The following is a 20,644-nucleotide window of genomic DNA, read 5'->3' as shown; positions in this document are numbered from 1 at the left end:
GGTCGTCGTGGTAATGAAATAGAAGGAGTTCAAAAAAGATACAGGCTTAGGAATTAATTTTATTTAGTATTTTTTAAAATTTAATTTATGAATTTTTTAAGTACCCATTTATGTTTTTTTTTTTTAATTTTATTTAGTTTTTTTTTATCTTTTTAATATTTTAATTTAGTTTTTTAATTTTAATGTAACTTGTTTTTATTTAATGAAATATTATTTGTTCATTTTTATTATAAAAATTAGAAAAGAAAATAGAAAACAATAATTAAGTAATGATTACAGGCAAGAGGGTAACTTTTTACAAAACTAGTAATTACTAAGTGAGACTTCACGTATCATACAATCCTTTATGTGTTTTGTTATCATCGCGCATGATCTTTGAAAGTTAGAATACTTGAAGAGAAGAGAGAAACTGCCAACTGGCATACAACTGTACATTATACATAACACGAGGGGTTAAACAGCTAATAATAAATTAAGTGTAATAAATATATTTGTACAAATAATAAATGTTATTAATCATCCATCATATTTCACACGTTTTAGGACTTGTACGAACCAGAACAACAAGCAACATAATAATAAGAACACAACACACCAACAACAGGTGAGTTCGGTGGAGGCTTACTTCCTCTTCACTCTCTCTCTCTCTCTCTAACCTATACATACACCAATTCTGTATCTATACACCAATAATTTCTTCATCAAATTGCCCGTTTAGCTTTCGGATCTGAAGAAAATGGACTCCAATTCATGGACCCGTCTTTCCGCTTCTAATTCTTCTTCAAGACGTTATCAATCAAGATCAGGTTTCTTTTTTTATTATTTATTATTGAATTAACCGTGAAATTTTGCTACTTTTCTAGGGTTTATAAATTGAACTTTTGTATCGTGATCATTGATTATAATGTAATTGTGATTGTATTATATTAGCTGCTCAAATAAACTGTACAATTAGGGCTTAGGGCTTTAAACGTTTCGTTCAGCGGGAAGTTCGTTTAATAAATGAACCAACACGAGCAAGAAATTTTGTTCGTTTAGTGAAGTTAAATGAAATGAACAGAGGTCATTCATTTGTGTTCATGAATGTTCGCTAATGTGTTTATTTATGTTCGTGAGTTAAAGGTTTGCTTTATATTTTTCTAATATATGTTTTTTTGTAATAACAAACCTAGCATTTAAATTTTATAATTTATTGTTTATGTTTAGTTCGTTTCATGAGTGATGAATGGTTGTTTTATAAAATCTTGCTTTAACTAACAAGTTGTAACAACAAATCAACCTTTTGCTTCGTTGACATCATCAGAATAAAACCGCCCGATTGGGGGATTATTATTATTATTATTATTATTATTATTATTATTATTGTTATTATTATTATTATCTCAAGTGCTTAACTTTATGTTTACTTAAGGTGATTATGCTTAATGTTTTGGATTAAAAATGCTGTTTTTTCCTTAAATATTTCATGTACGTTGCGTCCGTAAACAAGTTCAATTCCTTAACGAACGGACACAAACAAGATTTTCCATTTGGTTAGCGTTCATGAACCGTTCGTGAACACGTTTAATGCTAAACGAATGAACATGAATAAAGCTTCTTTTTGCTCGGTTTGTTTACAGCCCTAATAGAGCTGTAAAACGAAATAAAATGAACAATGCATTGCTTATGTTCGTTCGTTAAGCTTTTATCCGACAAGCGAACGGTTCATGAACAACTAACCGAGCGAAATTTTCTGTCTGTGTCCTTTCATTAAGGAAAGGAACTCGTTGGTGAACGGTTCATGAACACAAATGAACACAAACAATGCTTATTTGGTTTAGCCAACCGCGAATGTTCGATGTCAGACAATTCTATCTGGTTACCAAGTTTGTGTTAGTGCTTTTCTAATACTCATATTCATATGCTAATTTATGTATAAAAATTACATAATACTCGTATATAATTTTTTTTAGCTAACATTTTTTCTTAACTCTATATGATAATCTCATAATCATAAGATTAGAAAAACCATTAAAATATATAAAAACCTTTAATGAGCAAACATAAACAAACATTCATGAACATAGTTGAACGAACATGGCCTCTGTTCGTGTTCGTTCATTTAGCTAATCGAACGTAATTTCTTGTTTATGTTCGTTCATTCATTAGCGAACACAAACGGACTTCCCGCCTAACATTCAGTTTGTTTACACTCTACAGAGAAACATGTTTCTGTACAATAATTGATTATAATGATATGTGTGATTGTGGTTGTATTAGCTGCTTAAAGAAACTGCACAATGAATTAGAAGATTGAGATCTTCAACTTATAATAGTATTCAACAATAATAACATGTTTTCAATTTGAGATTTAATGTATCAACTAATCCTTGAGCAAATTCAAATTCAGAACAATTTACAACTTGATTATGTATCAAATAAATCAGTTTAGAATCTAACATTCTTTAATCACTGCAGAATCATTTCATCTAGTTGAAGAAACAGATGGTGACGACCATAGGCCCGAATACTTATGCCCGTTCTGTGCGGAGGATTTTGACATTGTTGGCCTTTGCTGTCACATTGATGAAGAACACACAGTTCAAGCAAAGAACGGGGTATCATTATCTTCTTTTATCTCTTTATAACTCATTATCTCAATAAACCTTTAATAATATTATTCACCATTGTGTTTCCATTATGTCGTATAATATTAGGTATGCCCCATATGCGCAAAACGGGTGGGAACCGATTTAGTGAGCCATATTACTATGCAACATGGAAGTCTTCTTAAGATATCCTTTTATAGTTTTATTAAAGTTACTTCCTTTATAACATTTTGGATATTGTTTTGCATTGTGGATCCTGTTTTGTTGTTTCTTGATTAATATCACGTTCAACGCAAGAGGAGGTTTCGAAGGGGTGGATTGAACTCAACTTTTTCTATTTTGAAGAAAGAGTTGAGAGAAGGAAATTTGCATTTGCTTTTCGGTGGTTCATCGTTAACGGGCCAGTCAATGGCCAACACAGAGCCCGACCCGTTGTTGTCTTCTTTCATGTATAATAATGCAGTTGACCCATCACGAGGTCAAACTGATTCTTCTGTTGCAGCAATGTCGGTAGCAGAAAGCTTAAATAAAGATATCTTGGCAAGGTTAGAAGTTACATGCTATTTTCATTGTTAACTAATTAATGTATTAATTATGGTTACTAAAACAATATTGTTTAATATTATTTTAGGAGTGAGAAACAGGAGGCTGTTACACTTTCTGGTGAAGATAAGGAGGAGAAGGCTAGGAGGAGTGAGTTTGTGCAAGGTTTGCTGATGTCATCTTTTCTGAATGATGATTTATAAGTAGTTACAGCCTACATAAGAAATAAAGTTGAAAAATCTGTAAGAGGGGTACCATGAGGAGCCAAGTTTAAATAACTGATGGATATGTTTTATTGTATTAAAAGTTTATCTATATATATAATATATGCTTAATTGACGATAGAAATTATTGTTGTGTTTAACTAGTTATTGGCTGGTAGCTTAACATGAGTTGCCAGTTGCATTGAGACACCCCATTTTGAATTACTACTCTGTTTATCTGGATCACCACAAATTACACAACATGAAAAGGGTCACATGTAAAAACTGCTAACTTAAACAGGGTCACGTGACGGATGATTCTAAATTTGAGACTTTCTACACCAAAAATATTCTCTTAAACGAAGGTATTTATTTTTTTCCTTTCTTATCAATGAATAGGTTTCTTTACTTGTATGACTTAGATGCCTCGTATCTCTTGAAAAAGTGATTCGATTGACGGGATTTGGTACGATGCTTATGAGATCGATGAGATTAATATTCAAATATTTCTTCTTAGAGCGTATTGATTTGACCCCATAAGCACGACCACCACCCAGCAGCTCCTACTACCCAGTCGAGGGCCCTAATTAAGCATTGTACAAGGCAAGGTTGCAAAAGTCGCTAGGCGGACCCTAGGCGGCCGATAGAGGAATTGGGAGTGCTTGTCCTTAGTCGGTGAGTACTCGGCCTAGGTGGGGATTATTCGGGGATTATTCGTTGAGTATTTGGCACCTAGGCGCGATTTTTACAACCATTGTACAAGGACGTGTTGTAGGAGCAACCCATTACCTGCTGGGTGGAAATGTGGAATTGCCACAACATGGGCGTGAAGTCGGTTAACACCATGGCCATTGCCTCCCATAACCCCTAGAAATAGTCATAGATGCCACAAACGCCACCACCACTGGCAAGTTGGTCTGACCCAAGGGTGACTTACTCAGTTCTTAATATTTGGTTTTAGTCTGATTACAAGCTGGTCTGATTGGCGCCTACACTCCCACAGTAACCATTGTGATGCCAGCTACACTATGTCACCGACACCATCGTACAGTTTTTGCAAACACCTAACCACCATGTGAAGTATAACAAACCCAAACCTAGCTGCATTTTTCTTCTTAAAACTACTAGTTTCAACTTAAGTTCACTTCAGTCATAAGTCACTTTGTCTAGCTTAATATAGTTAGAACTCATTTTGACCTGAAGTCATTTTCTCTACCACTTGTATTGACCTGTTACTCAGGGTGATATGTTCAACGTCTCTATACTTTCACCCCTCTAAAGTAGAGATCAAGGGTTCAAATTCAGTCTTTTACATATAGTATACTTTTTTTTAATTGTTAATTACTATAAATAAATAATTTCAAGTTGAGGAGCATAGGGGTGTTGCACTTTGGTTCTTTTAAGTGAAACTACAAACTAACCAATTGTACACAAGTTATTTTCATAAATCATCATATAATAAATACTACAAGCTAACATATATAAAATAAAAGGTGTGGAGTCTCCAAAGCGAAGGTTCCTTTGGTTGTAACTTGTAAGCCATTTGATAATATATGAATTTGGTTATTTGGGTCTTTATGGTTTGTATGAATATTATTTAAGCTACTAGTACGTCATAAGTGAAATATTCCAAGGAGAAAAGATCAACTATCAGTGACAACATACATACTAACCTTAAACCAATCTATTCAAACTGATATTTTATTTGGTTTCCTCTTTATAACCAAACTGAAAGTTTTATTAAGCTAGTCATAGTGCAAAACTTCGTAGAAACCCGCAAAGCCAAAGTGAGACAAGTTCGAGACTGGCCGGTTACGTGAATCATGTTCTCAAAGAATAGTTATATCTATAGTCAAGATATATGTAAATTTCTAACTTTATTCCCTTCAATCATGCCTAAAAATCATGTCAAAAACGAACAACATTTTAGAAATCACGCGCGAAAAGTTTCATTATTCACATAGAATTTTTTTTTTTTTTAATACACAATACTTGAGTTTGCTATGTGCGCCATGACGTTTAGACAATTGCTAGTAGATAGCATATGACAAGGATGTTTAGCTATTAACATGTTTAACCTAAAATTTTGTTAGCTCATATTTAGCAAATAAAGCCATTAGTATAGACATCCTAAAAACACAGTTTGTACAACATGTACATCATATCAACAAAGTTTCATCACTCCAAAAAGCCCCAAAACTTGGACCCTTCCTGCTATTTTTTTTTTAAAATCATTTTCAGACCCCAACGGAAAAGATTTGGTCAGTTTTACGTATCAGTTTCACCACCTGCATCCCTCTTTTTCACAAGCAGAAATCATGGTTCTTGAAAAACACAAAATCCGGATGATGCACATTCAAACGCCGCAGCCAGTTTTCAGTCGAGTTAATAAGTGAGTTCACTATTTCTGTTCTGTGGGCCCTCACTTTGCGTCGAGTCGGATTTCTTGAACTTGTAACAGCAAGTCCAAAAATTGGTAATGTGAGCTGACATGGCACCCAACTGTTAAGCCGAAAATATCTACGGCTATTTTTGGCACTTATATCATAATTATTTTGTGAATATTTGTTAGTTTATGTTTGATTGTCTTTCCAAAGTATTCTCCTTATTTCACTCATCAGTTTGTATATTTATAGTTTGTACAATATTCAATAAAATCAAGGAATTATGTTATTTTAAATGGTATCATACCCCACGGCCTGATCTCGATCACGCCTCCATCCTTCCTTCACTCTTTTCCAGCCACTTTCTCACCATCATGGGAGACAAATCTGACCCCAAACCACAGCCCCTTCACCCCGTTTACACCGTCGCGAACATCCAACACAAGGTTCCTCCTCTTGACGGTACCGAAGTCACATACCCTACATGGGTCAAACTTTTCAAGCTTCATGCCATCGGGTACGATGTGCTAAACCACATCGACGGTTCGCCGGCACCTGAGAAAACGTCCACTGATTATTCTTCTTGGAAGAAAATTGATGCGGTTGTTTTACAGTGGATTTATGGAACTCTCAAACATGACCTGCTAGTTCGTGGACCTCCTAGGCTTCAACAGCATATGAAGCCTAGGAACGAGTCATGACTTTGTTCCTGAATAACAAAGGTCCGTTAGCCGCGGCATTACAACATGAACTCACCAACTTGACCCTCTCCGCCATGCCGGATCTTGAAGCTTACTGTCAGCGTATCCATGAACTCTCCGATCAACTCACCGCGGTCGATTGTCCGATTAACAACACCCAACGAATCCTTTACCTGGTTCGCGGACTACCCCGTGAATACGATACAGCTGCCTCAATACTTAATCAATTTCTTCCCCCATGGGAAGAAGCCATTGAACGATTACAATCCGAGGCTCGTCGGATCACGGCTCGTGACACACTTTCTCCTACCCCCATGGTAGCCGCCACTGTCACATCACACCAAGATTCTAACAATCGGCGTGACAATAACCCTCCTCGTGACAATACCAGTCGACGGGGCAATCCACCCCGTGACAGTCACCCTCGTCGCGATTCCGGTCGTGAAAATAGCCGCCGTGATAATAGCCGGTTCAACAATTATCGTGGTCAAAATCAGTCTCAAGCCAGAGGATACCCACCTCAACAATCTCAACCTGCACACTTCTGGGCTCATCCTTAAACTTATGGGCCTCCACTTGCTTATGGGCCATATTGGGCTCCACCTCCATGTCCCTTTCCCACTCAATCTTGGACTCAGCCATGGAATTACCAAAATCCAAGGCCCAACAAAAACCAATCAGCCCAATCACCACAATCCTCAGCCCAGGCTCACTTAACCGAAACTGACCCTCTCGAACCGACTCAGTTGGCGGATGCTATTCATGCTCTATCCGTGAATCCAGGTGGTGATCAGTGGCACATGGACACAGGTGCATCTTCTCATGTTACTTATGACCAAGGTAAACTTAATGCATTTTCCTCACATTCGCCAATATCGTCAATATTTGTAGGAAATGGCAATCGAATTCCAATTTTAGGATCGGGAACCTCCACCATTCCTACAACCTCAAAATCATTACACCTAAAATCAGTTCTTTACAACCCGACCTTTATTAAAATCTTATTTCTGTTCGTAAGTTCAATATTGATAATTGGACTTCCATTGAGTTTCACCCTTTTGGATTTTCTGTGAAGGATTTCAAGGATGGCACGATCCTGAGCCGTCACAACAGTACGAGTGATCTTTACCCGCTCACATCAAATGCTTCCGCCACCGCTTGTCTTGCTTCAACTCAAGATTCTCCATATTGGCACAATCGTCTTGGACACCCGGGTCAACCAGATATGGAGTTTCTCCGTTCGAAGAATTTTATTTCTTGTAATAAAATAAACTCATTATTTGTTTGTCACTCTTGTCAATTGTCGACACATAAACGTTTGCCTTTTTCTGATTCTACCAATTGCACTTTTTTACCTTTTTCTATTTTACATTGTGACTTGTGGACCTCCCCGATATTGACTCATGCAGGTTATAAATATTATATGGTTTTGGTAGATGATTTCACTCAATACACATGGGTTTATCCATTAAAATTTAAATCTGAGACGTTCACTAAATTTACTCATTGTCATCAATTCGTCTCAACCCAATTTCACCTACCGATTAAATCTTTTCAATGCGATATGGGGGGTGAATTTGACAACACTAATTTTAAGAACTTTGCCACCCAACATGGTATGCAACTTCGCTTTTCGTGTCCACACACTTCACAACAAAATGGGAAATCCGAGCGCATGATTCGGCGCCTAAATGAGATTATGTTCGCTCTTCTTACTCATGCCTCTCTTCCCTCCTCGTTCTAGGTCGAAGCACTCCACATGGCTTCATATCTTCACAACATTCTTCCCACAAAATTACATAACAACCAAACCCCCACATCTCTCCTATACTTACGCCAGCCGTCTTATGACCACCTTCGCGTGTTCGGTTGCTTATGCTACCCAAACCTCTCTCCCACTCGCCCTCACAAACTTGCTCCAAGATCCGCACCATGTGTATTTCTTGGCTACCCGGCCAACTACCGTGGATACTGGTGCTTAGACATTTCCACGGGAAAAACCATTTTTTCCCGCCACGCCACTTTTGACGAAACTAACTTCCCTTTCGCCACTCCCTCTCAACCTCCCCCGTCACATTCTTTCCTAGACCCCTCACCCATATTATTTTCCCCATTCACGTCTTTCCCCACTGTTAACACGCCCCTCCACCAACTAAATCCTTTTGCTAATGCAAATTCACCCACAAATGGTCCTTCCATCCCTCTACTACAAACTCACAACACATTACCTAATAACCAACCTCCTCCTAATACCCCACCTTCTCTCCCTTCTCAATCCTCACACCCTCTAAATTACACAGACCCCAACCCGCCCCCACATCCACCCACTACATCCAATCACTCCATGCGCACTCGATCACAATCTGGAATTTTTAAACCCCGCCAACCTATGTCGCTTAACACACAAACTTCCCCACCCACTCCGTCTATATCTCCGTTACCCAAATCACATCTTACCGCTCTTACTGATCCCAACTGGAAGGTTGCCATGACTAACGAATATGAAGCTCTATTGGAAAATAACACTTGGGAACTTGTACCGAGACCCACCGATGCACCAATTATTCGTTGTATGTGGCTGTTTAAACATAAATTTAACGCCGATGGAACTTTGGAACAGCATAAAGCTAGGCTTGTCGTCAATGGAAAAAGTCAAACCGTGGGTCTTGACTGTGATGAGACATTTAGCCCCGTCGTTAAACCCACTACGATTCGTACGGTACTAAGTTTAGCGATATCCAAGGCGTGGCCCATCCATCAATTGGATGTTAAAAATGCTTTCTTGCATGGGCATTTGAAAGAAACGGTATACATGTTTCAACCATCGGGGTTTTCCTCCGACACGCACCCTAACTTGTTTGCAAACTTAATAAGTCTCTATATGGCTTAAAGCAAGCCCCGCGTGCGTGGTATCAACGATTTGCAGGTTTTATCTCAACATGTGGATTCAAAAGTAGTGTTTGCGACACCTCGCTATTTATTTATCAAAAGGGTGACCAAATGGCTTACTTACTCTTATACGTGGATGATATTATACTCACCGCATCTAGTGACACACTACTCCAAAAAATAATCACATCATTATCCGCGGAATTCAAGATGACCGACCTCGGTAAATTACATCATTTCCTCGGTATCACCGTCGAACAACAGAAAACGGGTTTGTTTTTATCTCAGTCAACATACGCGGCCGACATTTTATCACGTGCCAACATGTCAACATGTAAACCTTCTAGCACTCCAGTCGAAATTGGGTCTAAATTGAGTGCTACTCATGGTGTTTTATTTACCGATGGTTCTTTATATCAGAGCCTTACCGGTGCACTACAATATCTAACGATTACCCGGCCGGACATCTCATATGCAGTTCAACAAGTTTGTCTCTTCATGCATGCCCCGCGCGAGCCACACTTTCAGCTTTTGAAATGGATCCTTCGCTACATTAAAGGTACATTATCGCATGGCCTCCTCATAACACCCTCCCCATCCACTAAACTGACAGCCTATTCGGATGCCGATTGGGGTGGGTGTCCCGACTCCCGCAGGTCAACCTCCTGTTACTGTGTGTATATGGGTGGAAACTTAATTTCTTGGTCCTCGAAACGTCAGCCTACAATCTCTCGGTCTAGTGCCAAAGCTGAGTATCGAGGAGTCGCCAACACCGTAGCCGAGATAAGTTGGATTCGTAATCTCTTACTTGAACTTCATGTCCCAGTTAGACATGTCACGATCGTTTACTGTGATAACATTTCAGCAGTCTATTTATCCGCCAACCCTGTGAACCATCAATGGACCAAACATGTAGAACTTGACATACACTTTGTAAGAGAAAAGGTTCGCCTCGGCACTTTTAAAGTTCTACACGTTTCAGCTGATTACCAATATGCGGATATCTTCACCAAGGCACTACCTAAGCATTTATTCCAATGATTTCGTTCCAGTTTATGCCTCCGCTCTTCTACGGCTCAAACTGCGGGGACTGTTATGCCGAAAATATCTACGGCTATTTTTGGCACTTATATCATAATTATTTTGTGAATATTTGTTAGTTTATGTTTGATTGTCTTTCCAAAGTATTCTCCTGATTTCACTCATCAGTTTGTATATTTATAGTTTGTACAATATTCAATGAAATCAAGGAATTATGTTATTTTACACCAACATCATCACCCTTAATTAAAATTGGCCCATCAATACCTGAATTACACACAAAGTTAAGAATCTTAAATAACCAGGGGCAACTTTGCTAAACACTAACCGAGTTTTTCAAATGTTCCACTAGCTAAAGTTGCTCAAAGTTTTTTACAACTTGACTTGAATTATTTAATTATGAAACTTGTTTATTATTTAGTGAATTCATTTTCTTCACCATTTCCTCATACTTCACACTAACTGGAAAACAATGATCACTAGTAATCAATATATGAGATTCATATATGTTTCATTTGCATCACTTAATTTAAAAGAAAGATATAATTATAAAAAGACTACACAACACCTAATGAAAGTTCAATGACTTAAAAGGAAAAAAAAAGTTAAAGTTGTCTAGAGGTGGGGTCCTAAACCTCCGGTACAACCTTTAACTTATTACATTACGTGTTATATTTGTTGTATTAGTATTGTTTACTAACCAAAGCCCAATGGGCTGGGGGTTGTGAAGGTAATCCCTAATCGGGCTGGGCCCACTAAGGTTAGGGTTTAACAATTGTGGCCATGAAGTCTCCTATATAAAGGATCTTCATCTCTCATTTGAAGGATCCCCTCTTGGACTCTCTTTGCCTTCACCACTTTTTGTGTCTATAGAAATGAGGCAAGTGCTAGCAGTCACCTCCACTCCCCCGTTTTTCCATGGCAGGTCTCGACCAACCGGAGAAGAAGATCGAGATGTGGCTTATTTCGTGTTCAAAACCGGAGAACATCCTTTCGACCCGGGAGGGGTTGAATCCATGTTTCTTCATTGGCGCCATCCGTGGGACGCGACAACGAACCTCATCTTCGGTTTCCTTTTTGGATCCCGGGTCTATTCTTTGGAAGCTCAAAAGAGCATGAGATCTAAAAGTCTTAACGGGTCTGTTGGATTGAGCCCTCAAAAGAGATCTACCAAGCTGGATTTTCTCTTTGGCTCTTAGATCTGAACCTTGGAGGCTCAAGAAAAGTAATAAGGTTAAAAACCGTTTCAGATCTGTCGGTTTTTCCAAAAAACCTACCTGATTTGGACAGTTAAAACCTCTAGATCTGTTATAATTTCCAGATCTATTTTATTTTGGAGGTAAAAAATCCCAAGAAATGGAGCTTTCAAATCGGTTTCTTCTTTTTTAAAGGGTCATTGGATTTCGAGAGTAAAAATATGATGTGACAATCCATTCCACACGCCCCGGAACACACTCCGCTCAGTACGGACACGCTCTGCTACACCCATACTTACCATCATGATTTAAAACCTCTTAAAACCCGAAATATAAGTTTGTTCTTCTCGCATAAATCTTAAGCAAAGTAAACATACATGCAAAAGGGTATATGCAAGAAGCACTGGGTCGGAAAAACCATTAATCTTCACCCCTAAGTACCCATAATACGTCCAGAGCTCCACCTAAACACTTGCACGCCCAGGAGCAGCACTGGACTGGGGGAATTGTAGAGTTAGGGTCCTAAACAAATTCTTACAAGACGTTTTAATATCTGCAGGCGTTATCAATCAAGATCAGGTTTCTGGGTTTTCTTGTTTTTTTAAGAATAATTATCTATTATTTATTATTGAATTAATCGTGAAATTTTGCTATTTTTCTAGGGTTTATAAATTGAACTTTTGTATCATGATCATTGATTATAATGTAATTCTGATTGTATTATATTAGCTGCTCAAATAAACTGCACAATTAGGGCTTAGGGCTGTAAACGTTTCGTTCAGCCGGAAGTTTGTTTAATAAATGACGAGCAAGAAATTTTGTTCGTTAGGTTAAGCTAAATGAATGAACATGAACAGAGGTTGTGTTCATGAATGTTCGGTAATGTGTTTATTTATGTTCTTTAGTTAAAGTTTTGTTTTATAATTTTCTAATATATGTTTTTTTTTGTAATAGCAAATCTAACATTTAAATTTTATAATTTTATTGTTTATGTTTAGTTCGTTTCATGAGTGATGAATGGTTTGTTCCTTTGCTTTATAGAATCTTGCTTTAACTAACAAGTTGTAACAACGAATCAACCTTATGCTTCGTTGACATCATCATAATAAAAGCGCCAATTGGGGGATGATTACATTATGATTATTATCAATATCTCAAGTGCTTAACTTTTTATTTCATGAAGGTGATTATGTCTCCTGTTTTGGATTAAGAATATTGTTTTTTTTTCTTTTTTTTTTCTAAAATAGTGCATGTTCGTTTGCGTTTGTGAACAAATTCAATTTCTTAACAAACGGACATGAAGAAGATTTTCTATTCGGATAGCATTCATGAACCGTTCATGAACAAGTTTTAATGCTAAATGAACGAACATGAACAGAGCTTCTTTCTGCTCTGTTCGTCTACAGCCCTGATAGGGCTGTAAAACGAACTGTAATGAACAAGGCATTGTTTAGGTTCGTTCTTTAAGCTCTTATCAGACAAGCGGACAGTTCACAAACAACTAACCGAGCGAAATTTTCTGTTTGTGTTCGGTCATTAAGGAAAGGAACTCGTTGGTTAACGGTTCACGGACACAAATGAACACAAACAATGTTTTATTTGGTTTAGTTAACTGCAAATGTTCAGTGTCAAACAGTTATTTCTGGTTACCAAGTTTGTGTTAGTGTTTTTTTAACACTCGTATTCATATGCTAATTTACGTATAAATTAATTATATAATACTCGTATATAATTTTTATTTAGATTAACATTTTTGTTTAAATCTATATGATAAGATTAGAAAAATCATTAAAATATATTAAAACCTTTAATGAGCAAAACATAAACAAACATTAAAGAACGTTCACGAACATAGTTGAACGAACATGGCCTTTGTTCGTATTCGTTCATTTCGTTAATCGAACGAAATTCCTTGTTCATGTTCATTCATTTATTTACGAACACAAATGGACTTCCCGCCTAACTTCTGTTCGCTTACACTTTACAGCACTACGCACAAACATGTTTTTGTGCAGTAATTGATTATAATGATGAATCATGTGATTGTGATTGTATTAGCTTCTTAAAGAAATTGTACAATGAATTAGAAGTTTTGAGTTCTTTAACTTATAACAATATTCAACAATAATAACAGGCTTTCATTCTGAGATTTAATGTATCAACTAATCCTTGATTTGAACAATTTGCTACTTGATTGTGTCTCAAATAAATCAGTTTAGAATCTAACATTCTTTAATCACTGCAGAATCATTTCATCTTTACAACCAAACTGAAAGTTTTATTAAGCTAGTCATAGTGCAAAACTTCGTAGAAATCCGCAAAACCAAAGTGAGACAAGTTCGAGACTGGTTACGTGAATCATGTTCTCAAAGAAAAGTTATATCTATAGTCAAGATATATGTAAATTTCTAACTTTATTCCTTTCAATCATGCCTAAAAATCATGTCAAAAACAAACAACTTTTTAGAAATCATGCGTGAAAAGTTTCATTATTCACATAGATTTTTTTATTTTTTTTTTTTGTTTTTATAATACACAATACTTGAGTTTGCTGTGTGTGCCACGACGTTTAGACAAGTATTGCTAGTAGATAGCACTCCTAAGCACTTAATATATTAACGGTGTTTTATCGATGACTGTGATCCAAAAGTACTGAAGGTCTTAACTTACAAAACAAATAGACGTTTGTGGTATGTTCATGAGATGTGGCATGTAACGTTGTTAGCTTATCGAAAGGTGAGAGTTAGTTGCACACTTGCACCGTAGCTACATGTATTATGACATCTGACGGAAAAACTCCTGTCTTCGCCAAACTTTATGCTCATTTATGAAGGATTGAATCTTCTTATTGAATTAATAATTTTAAAGCCGAGCCGTCTCGTTATTATAGCATTTACAGATGGTTAAGTCTCATTGCCCTCATACTGCCTCCACAAAATGACAAAATCATATGGAGTAAATAGCCAAACATTGTCCTTGAATAATTGAATTATACTTCGTCACAACAATGACAAAATGACTAGTTCAATTCAACCGTCATACATACCTAACGTTGGCGTTCATGCATTCTCACATTTTGCTACGATCCTAATGTCTAGAAGTAATTTTCATCTAACTAATTTAGCAAAGGTAAAAGAACTTTTAAATGTTACCAATTTAGCATATGACAAGGATGTTTAGCTATTAACATGTTTAACCTAAAATTTTGTTAGCTCATATTTAGAAAATAAAGCCATTAGTATAGACATCTTAAAAACACAGTTCGTACAATAAGTACATCATATCAACAAAGTTTCTTCACTCCAAAAAGCCCCAAAACTCGGACCCTTCCTGCTATTTTTTTTTAAATCATTTTCAGACCCCAATGAAAACGATTTGGTCGGTTTTACGTATCAGTTTCACCACCCGCATCCCTCTTTTTTAGAAGCAGAAATCGTGGTTCTTGAAAAACACAAAATCCGGATGATACACATTCAAACGCCGCAGCCAGTTTTCAGTAGAGTTAATAAGTGAGTTCACTATTTCCGTTCTGTTGGTCCCGCTTTGCGTCCAGTCGGATTTCTTGAAGTTGTAAACGGCAAGTCCAAAAATTGGTAATGTTAGCTGACATGGCATCCCAACATCATCACCCTTAACTAAAGTTGGCCCATCAATACCTGAATTACACACAAAGTTGAGAATCTTAAATAACCAGGGGCAACTTTGCTAAACACTAACCGAGTTTTCCAAATGTTCCACTAGCTAAAGTTGCTCAAAGTTTTTTAGTTTTTTTAGATTGAGGCAAATGAAACATATGTGAATCTTGATTACTATCCACTGACTAGTTTTTTTACCAACTTGACTTGAATTATTTAATTATGAAACTTGTTTATTATTTAGTGAATTCGTTTTCTTCACCATTACCTCATACTTCAAACTATCTGGAAAAAAATAACCACTAAATAGTAATCAATATTCATATACGTTTCATTTGCATTAATTACTTAATTTAAAAGAAAGATATAATTATAAAAAGATTACACAAGAACACCTAATGAAAGTTTAGTGACTTAAAAGGAAAAAAAATTGGGTTGCTGTTATGTGAAGTTTTCCCTTTAAAAGGCAATGAACTTTATGCATAATTACTTAAAAAGAAGTATAAAGATTGTTACTTTTTAATGGTGTTGATAGAGAATGAAAAGTCAAGAAACTAGCATCCAGATTTTGTAAAGACGGACCGACCGGAATTCTATATATCGGATACCTGCAAGAAACCGCATACGATTTGGATAAATAATTTGCTATGCTAAAAAAGATCATGTTAAAAAAACAATGAAATTGTTAAAAATATTTACCAAGCGATAGAAACCCAACTTGATGGAGTAACATCACAGCTACGACACGCTTTAAGTTCCGGAAACTTAGACGCAAGATCTGAATTCTGTTTTGATCAATGACAAATCATCAAACTTGTAGACGAACTGTGCTCGTTCATTTAACTTAAACCAAACAAATCCATCGCGAATAGTTAAACGAACATGCTTTCTTGTTTGTGTGCATTCGTTAGGAAAATAAACATGTGCTTGTTTATTTATGTTCGTTCTTAAAATGACGAACAGTTTACAAGAGTAAACGAATGAACATGACCAAACATAGATTGATGAACATAAATGAGCAAACACCAATTAAAAGTAAACCAAAATATATCTATTGGGCCTAAACAAACCTTAATTAAATTGTAATGGGCGATATCATAATTTCATGTACACGAATTATAAATTTAATGAACGTAAATGAACAAGACATGCGTTCATGTTCGTTCGCTTAACTAAACGAACAAATAAAAATATTCATGTTCGTTCATTTACCAATGAACAAACTTCCGGCTGAACACTTCAATGAACGTTAAGTCGTACACATGTAACAAATCATAACTAATAAATAACTTTTTTAATAAATAAAAGGTTACATAAATAAGTTATTACCTTGTCGGTTATAGGTGCCCGATGATACGGTAAAGCATGTTCAAAGTATTCGAATATTAAGTGCCCGGGAGGGTTTCTAATCTCACTTTCCTCGGTACCATTTCTGACATAATAATAATCACCTCTCGGTACCAAATTATTAAAGTTTTTGGAAATCGAACGGACATTATTTTCTTCAACTCCTACCATCGGATTCACTACTAGTGGTTCTTGATAAATTCGAATTAGTTTCTTCACCGGGACTTCTGTTCATAGTATTATAAGAACATAATGTCAAAAGTTATATAATTTAACAAAAGTTATATAATTCAGAAGGACAACCTTAATTTGGTTAAGGGTGTTGTTGGATCTACATATAGTTGAATGGCAGATAAATATGGAGCATAGTATTGAACAACCGAGCCACTTTCGTTCAACACGAGAGGAACTCCAGCTCCATTCGCGCTCCATTCCTTTAAGGATTCCCAAAGATCCCCAAGTATGAAATACGGATTGTGACCAATTTCTTGATTCCTCCATCCCTTCATGCTAGTCTACGTTTCTCAAATAGATTATATGTTATATATGTATAATATATATATAGATAAAGACCAAATGGTGGTGTCACAACTAAACCCGCTGTTTTATATTTATTCTTTTAGTTTCGGCACTTGAACAAGATCGTAATGATGGTTTGTTGACAGAAATGGGTTTGACTAATTTTTTTATGGTTCAACTACCAGGGTTCCAGTCCCTTTGGCTCTTTCTATGCATCATTATTTTTTTCAATCTAGATTTTTTTAAAGAATTTTTTTTGAATTACAATAATTTGAGGAAATTGAGTTTTAGATTTAATTCCTGTATAGCAACGAATATAAGCGACACTAATTGAAAACGCAACCCCTCGTCACCGCAACACCCATGTTATTGTTTATTTAGTTTCGGTTCGGTACCGTAACAAACCTAGCCAATAACGAAATTAGTTTTTATGTTTATTTCTAATACGATAACGAACCTAATCGTTACCGACCGAATGTATGTCGACTCGCCGCTGCAATGCCCGTGTTTGTTTTGTTTTTTGCTTTTTTTTTATTGTTTTAAATATGTCAATTTTTCGAAATTATTTTTTGGGTTTAGTTCCAGCGTTGTGGCAAACCTATAGATACCGACCGAATTTTCGTCACAACGCCTGTATTTGCCAACCGAATAAACGTCGTTTTACTTATATTATTTTTTGTATCATAAGTTATACATTTACTAATTTATTTTTCTATCAGATACCGACCATATATGTGTCGCTTTCATCATAAGTTGTACGTGTGCTGACACTATTTTGGGCGTTCACGTATAATTTTTTGATTTAGTGCAGATGTCGTGACGAACTTAACCAATACAAACCGAATTTGTGTCAAGCCGCCACGGTGCAGCGGGTTTAAATCTAGTTTAATTCGGTGCACCACTACAACACAAGGTTTTTTATTAGCCAGGCGCAACGCGCCGGGTGTGATAACTAGTTATCCACCAATATCGACTTTTTACGCCATTTTACTAACTTGGATTTAAATATATAATAATTGCTTGTATGCAACTTGAGCAATGCTTAATTTCATAGCATCAAATGCTCAACCAGATAGTAACCAAGTTTTTCACTAAAGCCACTCAGGTTGTTTGTTCCTCCAAAAAGTCATTTAACTTTCATAACTTCCATTAGGTGTTCCAATAAATTATTGAAAAAATATAGAAAATTTTATAAAACTAAGTGAGACAAATGAAACGTATATGAATCTTGATTAACTATTCAGTGATTACTTTTTTCAAATTAATAAGACCGTAACGAAGCAAAAGATTCACTAAACAATTACCATGCTTCGTAATTGTTTAACTTAAGTTAAACTGGAACAAGATAATCACCAGATAGCAATCACGATTCCTACATTTTACATTTGCCTAGCTTATTTTAAAATTTTTCAACATCTATAAACAAGAAATTATACAAAACTAAAACCCTATATATAGTAAAAAATTGCTAAGACATAAACATGCAAAACCATTGATTATGGGTATTTTATGGACATCCCACTTTTTGCTAAAACACCCTCCAATATGCCCCGTATAAGACTATAAGGAAAGGGCATATTGACCCGATACATGCTTGAAACACAATGATCAATCAATCATTACTAGAAAAACAGGCATTGTTTCCTGATCTAGTTAAATGTACAAAACACATATTGACCCGATACATGCTTGAAACACAATGATCAATCAATCATTACTAGAAAAACAGGCATTGTTTCCTGATCTAGTTAAATGTACAAAACAAGTAAGAACCCACAAAAAGAACCAAACATTTTAAAACAAAAACCAAACTTTCTCAATTCCCTAGAAAAAAAAGAAAAAAAAAACACTTACAACAACACATTAAAGTTTAACCACATTTTGTCAACTATCCATGTAATCAAACATCAAGAAACACAACAAACTTTTTCTTAAATCTTTTTTCAATATTACCTTAGGAAAATGCTGAGCTGTAACAGCTGGAGTCGTGTATTTCATGAACCGATCCAAATTACTGGGTTGTACTTCATGCTGCACTTGTTGTACTTGCTTCTTCTGTTGCTGATTGTACTTTCTTAAAGCCGGTGGGCAGTAAAACCTATCCTCTCCGACCCGACTCCGACCCAAATTCGACATGCCCAAATACTTAAATGACAATAATAATAACAATAATATTATGGCTTTGATAGTTTTTAAAGAGAGAGAATTTAGGAGACAAAGAAGAGAATATGCCGATTAAAACCGAGGGCGCACTGTGCCATGTTCCGGTGGATTATTGTTTTTTACTTCAGTTGGTATACAAGTACAACTCCATCCGCAAACTCTACAGGGGTCATGAGATTGGGTCCAGTCAAATTATCAAAATCAAGAGTTTTTATTTTTAACTTTCTTTTTCTGTTTTATTAAATTGGTTGGTTTGGTGTATTGGTTTTAGAGCATTCTCATCCAACCCATTATAATATGTGAGTGGTGTTTTTATAATTTAGATAGTGATTTAGGGTGTTGTGAGTGAAGAATTTTTATCTTTTAGAAAAAGTAGTGATTTTTCTGTATGTTTGAAAAGTTACTGTTCATCCCCTATAATTTTTTAATATATTTTAAAAGTGGTTGTGAGTGAAGGAAAGAGAAAATGTAATGATAAAAGGTATAAAAAGTATTATTTAATTGAAATGGAGAGAGAAAATAAAATGAGTTTTAGTGTAATTTTTGGTTTGGAGATAGTGAGTGGGATGAGAATGCTCTTAGGTATGACTTCTGTTTGGTTGGTTTGGTTATGTATATCATGTTTGGGCTTCAAATATGTAAGTTTTAAAATTTAAAACGATTGTTTGAAATTAGGGATGTAAGTTGAAATTAGAGATGCAAGAGCATTCTCATCCGGTTTTCTATCCCTATCTTTATAATTACACTAAAAACATTATATTTTTCTATTCTGTTTAATTAAATAATATTTTTTTGTATTTTAATCATTATAGTTTTCCCTCTCCAACCTATAATTTACACTCACAACCACTCAAAACCCCATCCTATAATTTACAAACCTCCCTCACAAAAATTTAGAGAAACCAGACGAGAATGCTCTAAGTGGTCATCTCTGGTCCCTTTTATACTCCGCCCGCCCCTGATTTGACGAATTTATATTATGAATTTAATTATGATATCTTTACGAATGTAACTTGTAACAATCGCAAGTTTTCGAAACCCGATAACTAACCCGTTTAAAATTTTTGTTATTATTATTATTATTATTGCTCGGACTATTGTTATTCATCAATTATTTATTAATCCTTTCGGTCATTAATCTTCATGTGTCTCTCTGTTTTAATTTCGTATATTTAATAAAAGGTTTGGGATCCTCACACACCATTTTTTTTCCCTATACGGCTCGTACAGGGCTACGGTCGTATAGCACCTGAATCATGTCAGTTTGTGTCGGAGCTTGTCGGCCATTGTTTGTAGTGCCTCATATAGCCCTATACAGCCGTATAGACCTATACGTGCAGTATAGGGCTATACGGCCGTATAGACAATTTTTTGTACATAATTTTAAATATTAATAAGTTAATATCTTACATTTTAATATATTAATTACATAACA

General features: G+C 35.8%; 1 protein-coding gene across 1 annotated transcript; it reads left to right on the top strand.

Moving 5' to 3' along the window:
• The first annotated feature begins 584 nt into the window (after nucleotides 1-584).
• LOC143624969 (protein DEHYDRATION-INDUCED 19 homolog 4-like) lies at nucleotides 585-3,479 on the top strand. The gene is made up of 5 exons (XM_077095454.1): nucleotides 585-806; nucleotides 2,458-2,597; nucleotides 2,697-2,774; nucleotides 2,874-3,133; nucleotides 3,220-3,479. Exons 1-5 carry the CDS (start codon nucleotides 737-739, stop codon nucleotides 3,332-3,334), a joined length of 663 nt encoding a protein of 220 aa, XP_076951569.1. The 5' UTR covers nucleotides 585-736; the 3' UTR covers nucleotides 3,335-3,479.
• Nucleotides 3,480-20,644: the final 17,165 nt, after the last annotated feature.

Source organism: Bidens hawaiensis, unplaced genomic scaffold (genome assembly GCF_021521415.1).
Source record: "Bidens hawaiensis isolate Kalapana, Puna unplaced genomic scaffold, B.hawaiensis_p1.1 tig00004003_1, whole genome shotgun sequence".
Taxonomy (NCBI): Eukaryota; Viridiplantae; Streptophyta; class Magnoliopsida; order Asterales; family Asteraceae; genus Bidens; species Bidens hawaiensis.
This window is presented reverse-complemented; position numbering and strand designations above follow the sequence as displayed.

Excerpts from the sequence above, each read along its gene's own strand:
- LOC143624969 (XM_077095454.1), top strand. The coding sequence starts at position 737 with ATGGACTCCAATTCATGGACCCGTCTTTCCGCTTCTAATTCTTCTTCA. Across the intron at positions 2,598-2,696 it reads CAGTTCAAGCAAAGAACGGG|GTATGCCCCATATGCGCAAA; the intron begins GTATCATTATCT and ends GTATAATATTAG. Across the intron at positions 3,134-3,219 it reads AATAAAGATATCTTGGCAAG|GAGTGAGAAACAGGAGGCTG; the intron begins GTTAGAAGTTAC and ends ATATTATTTTAG.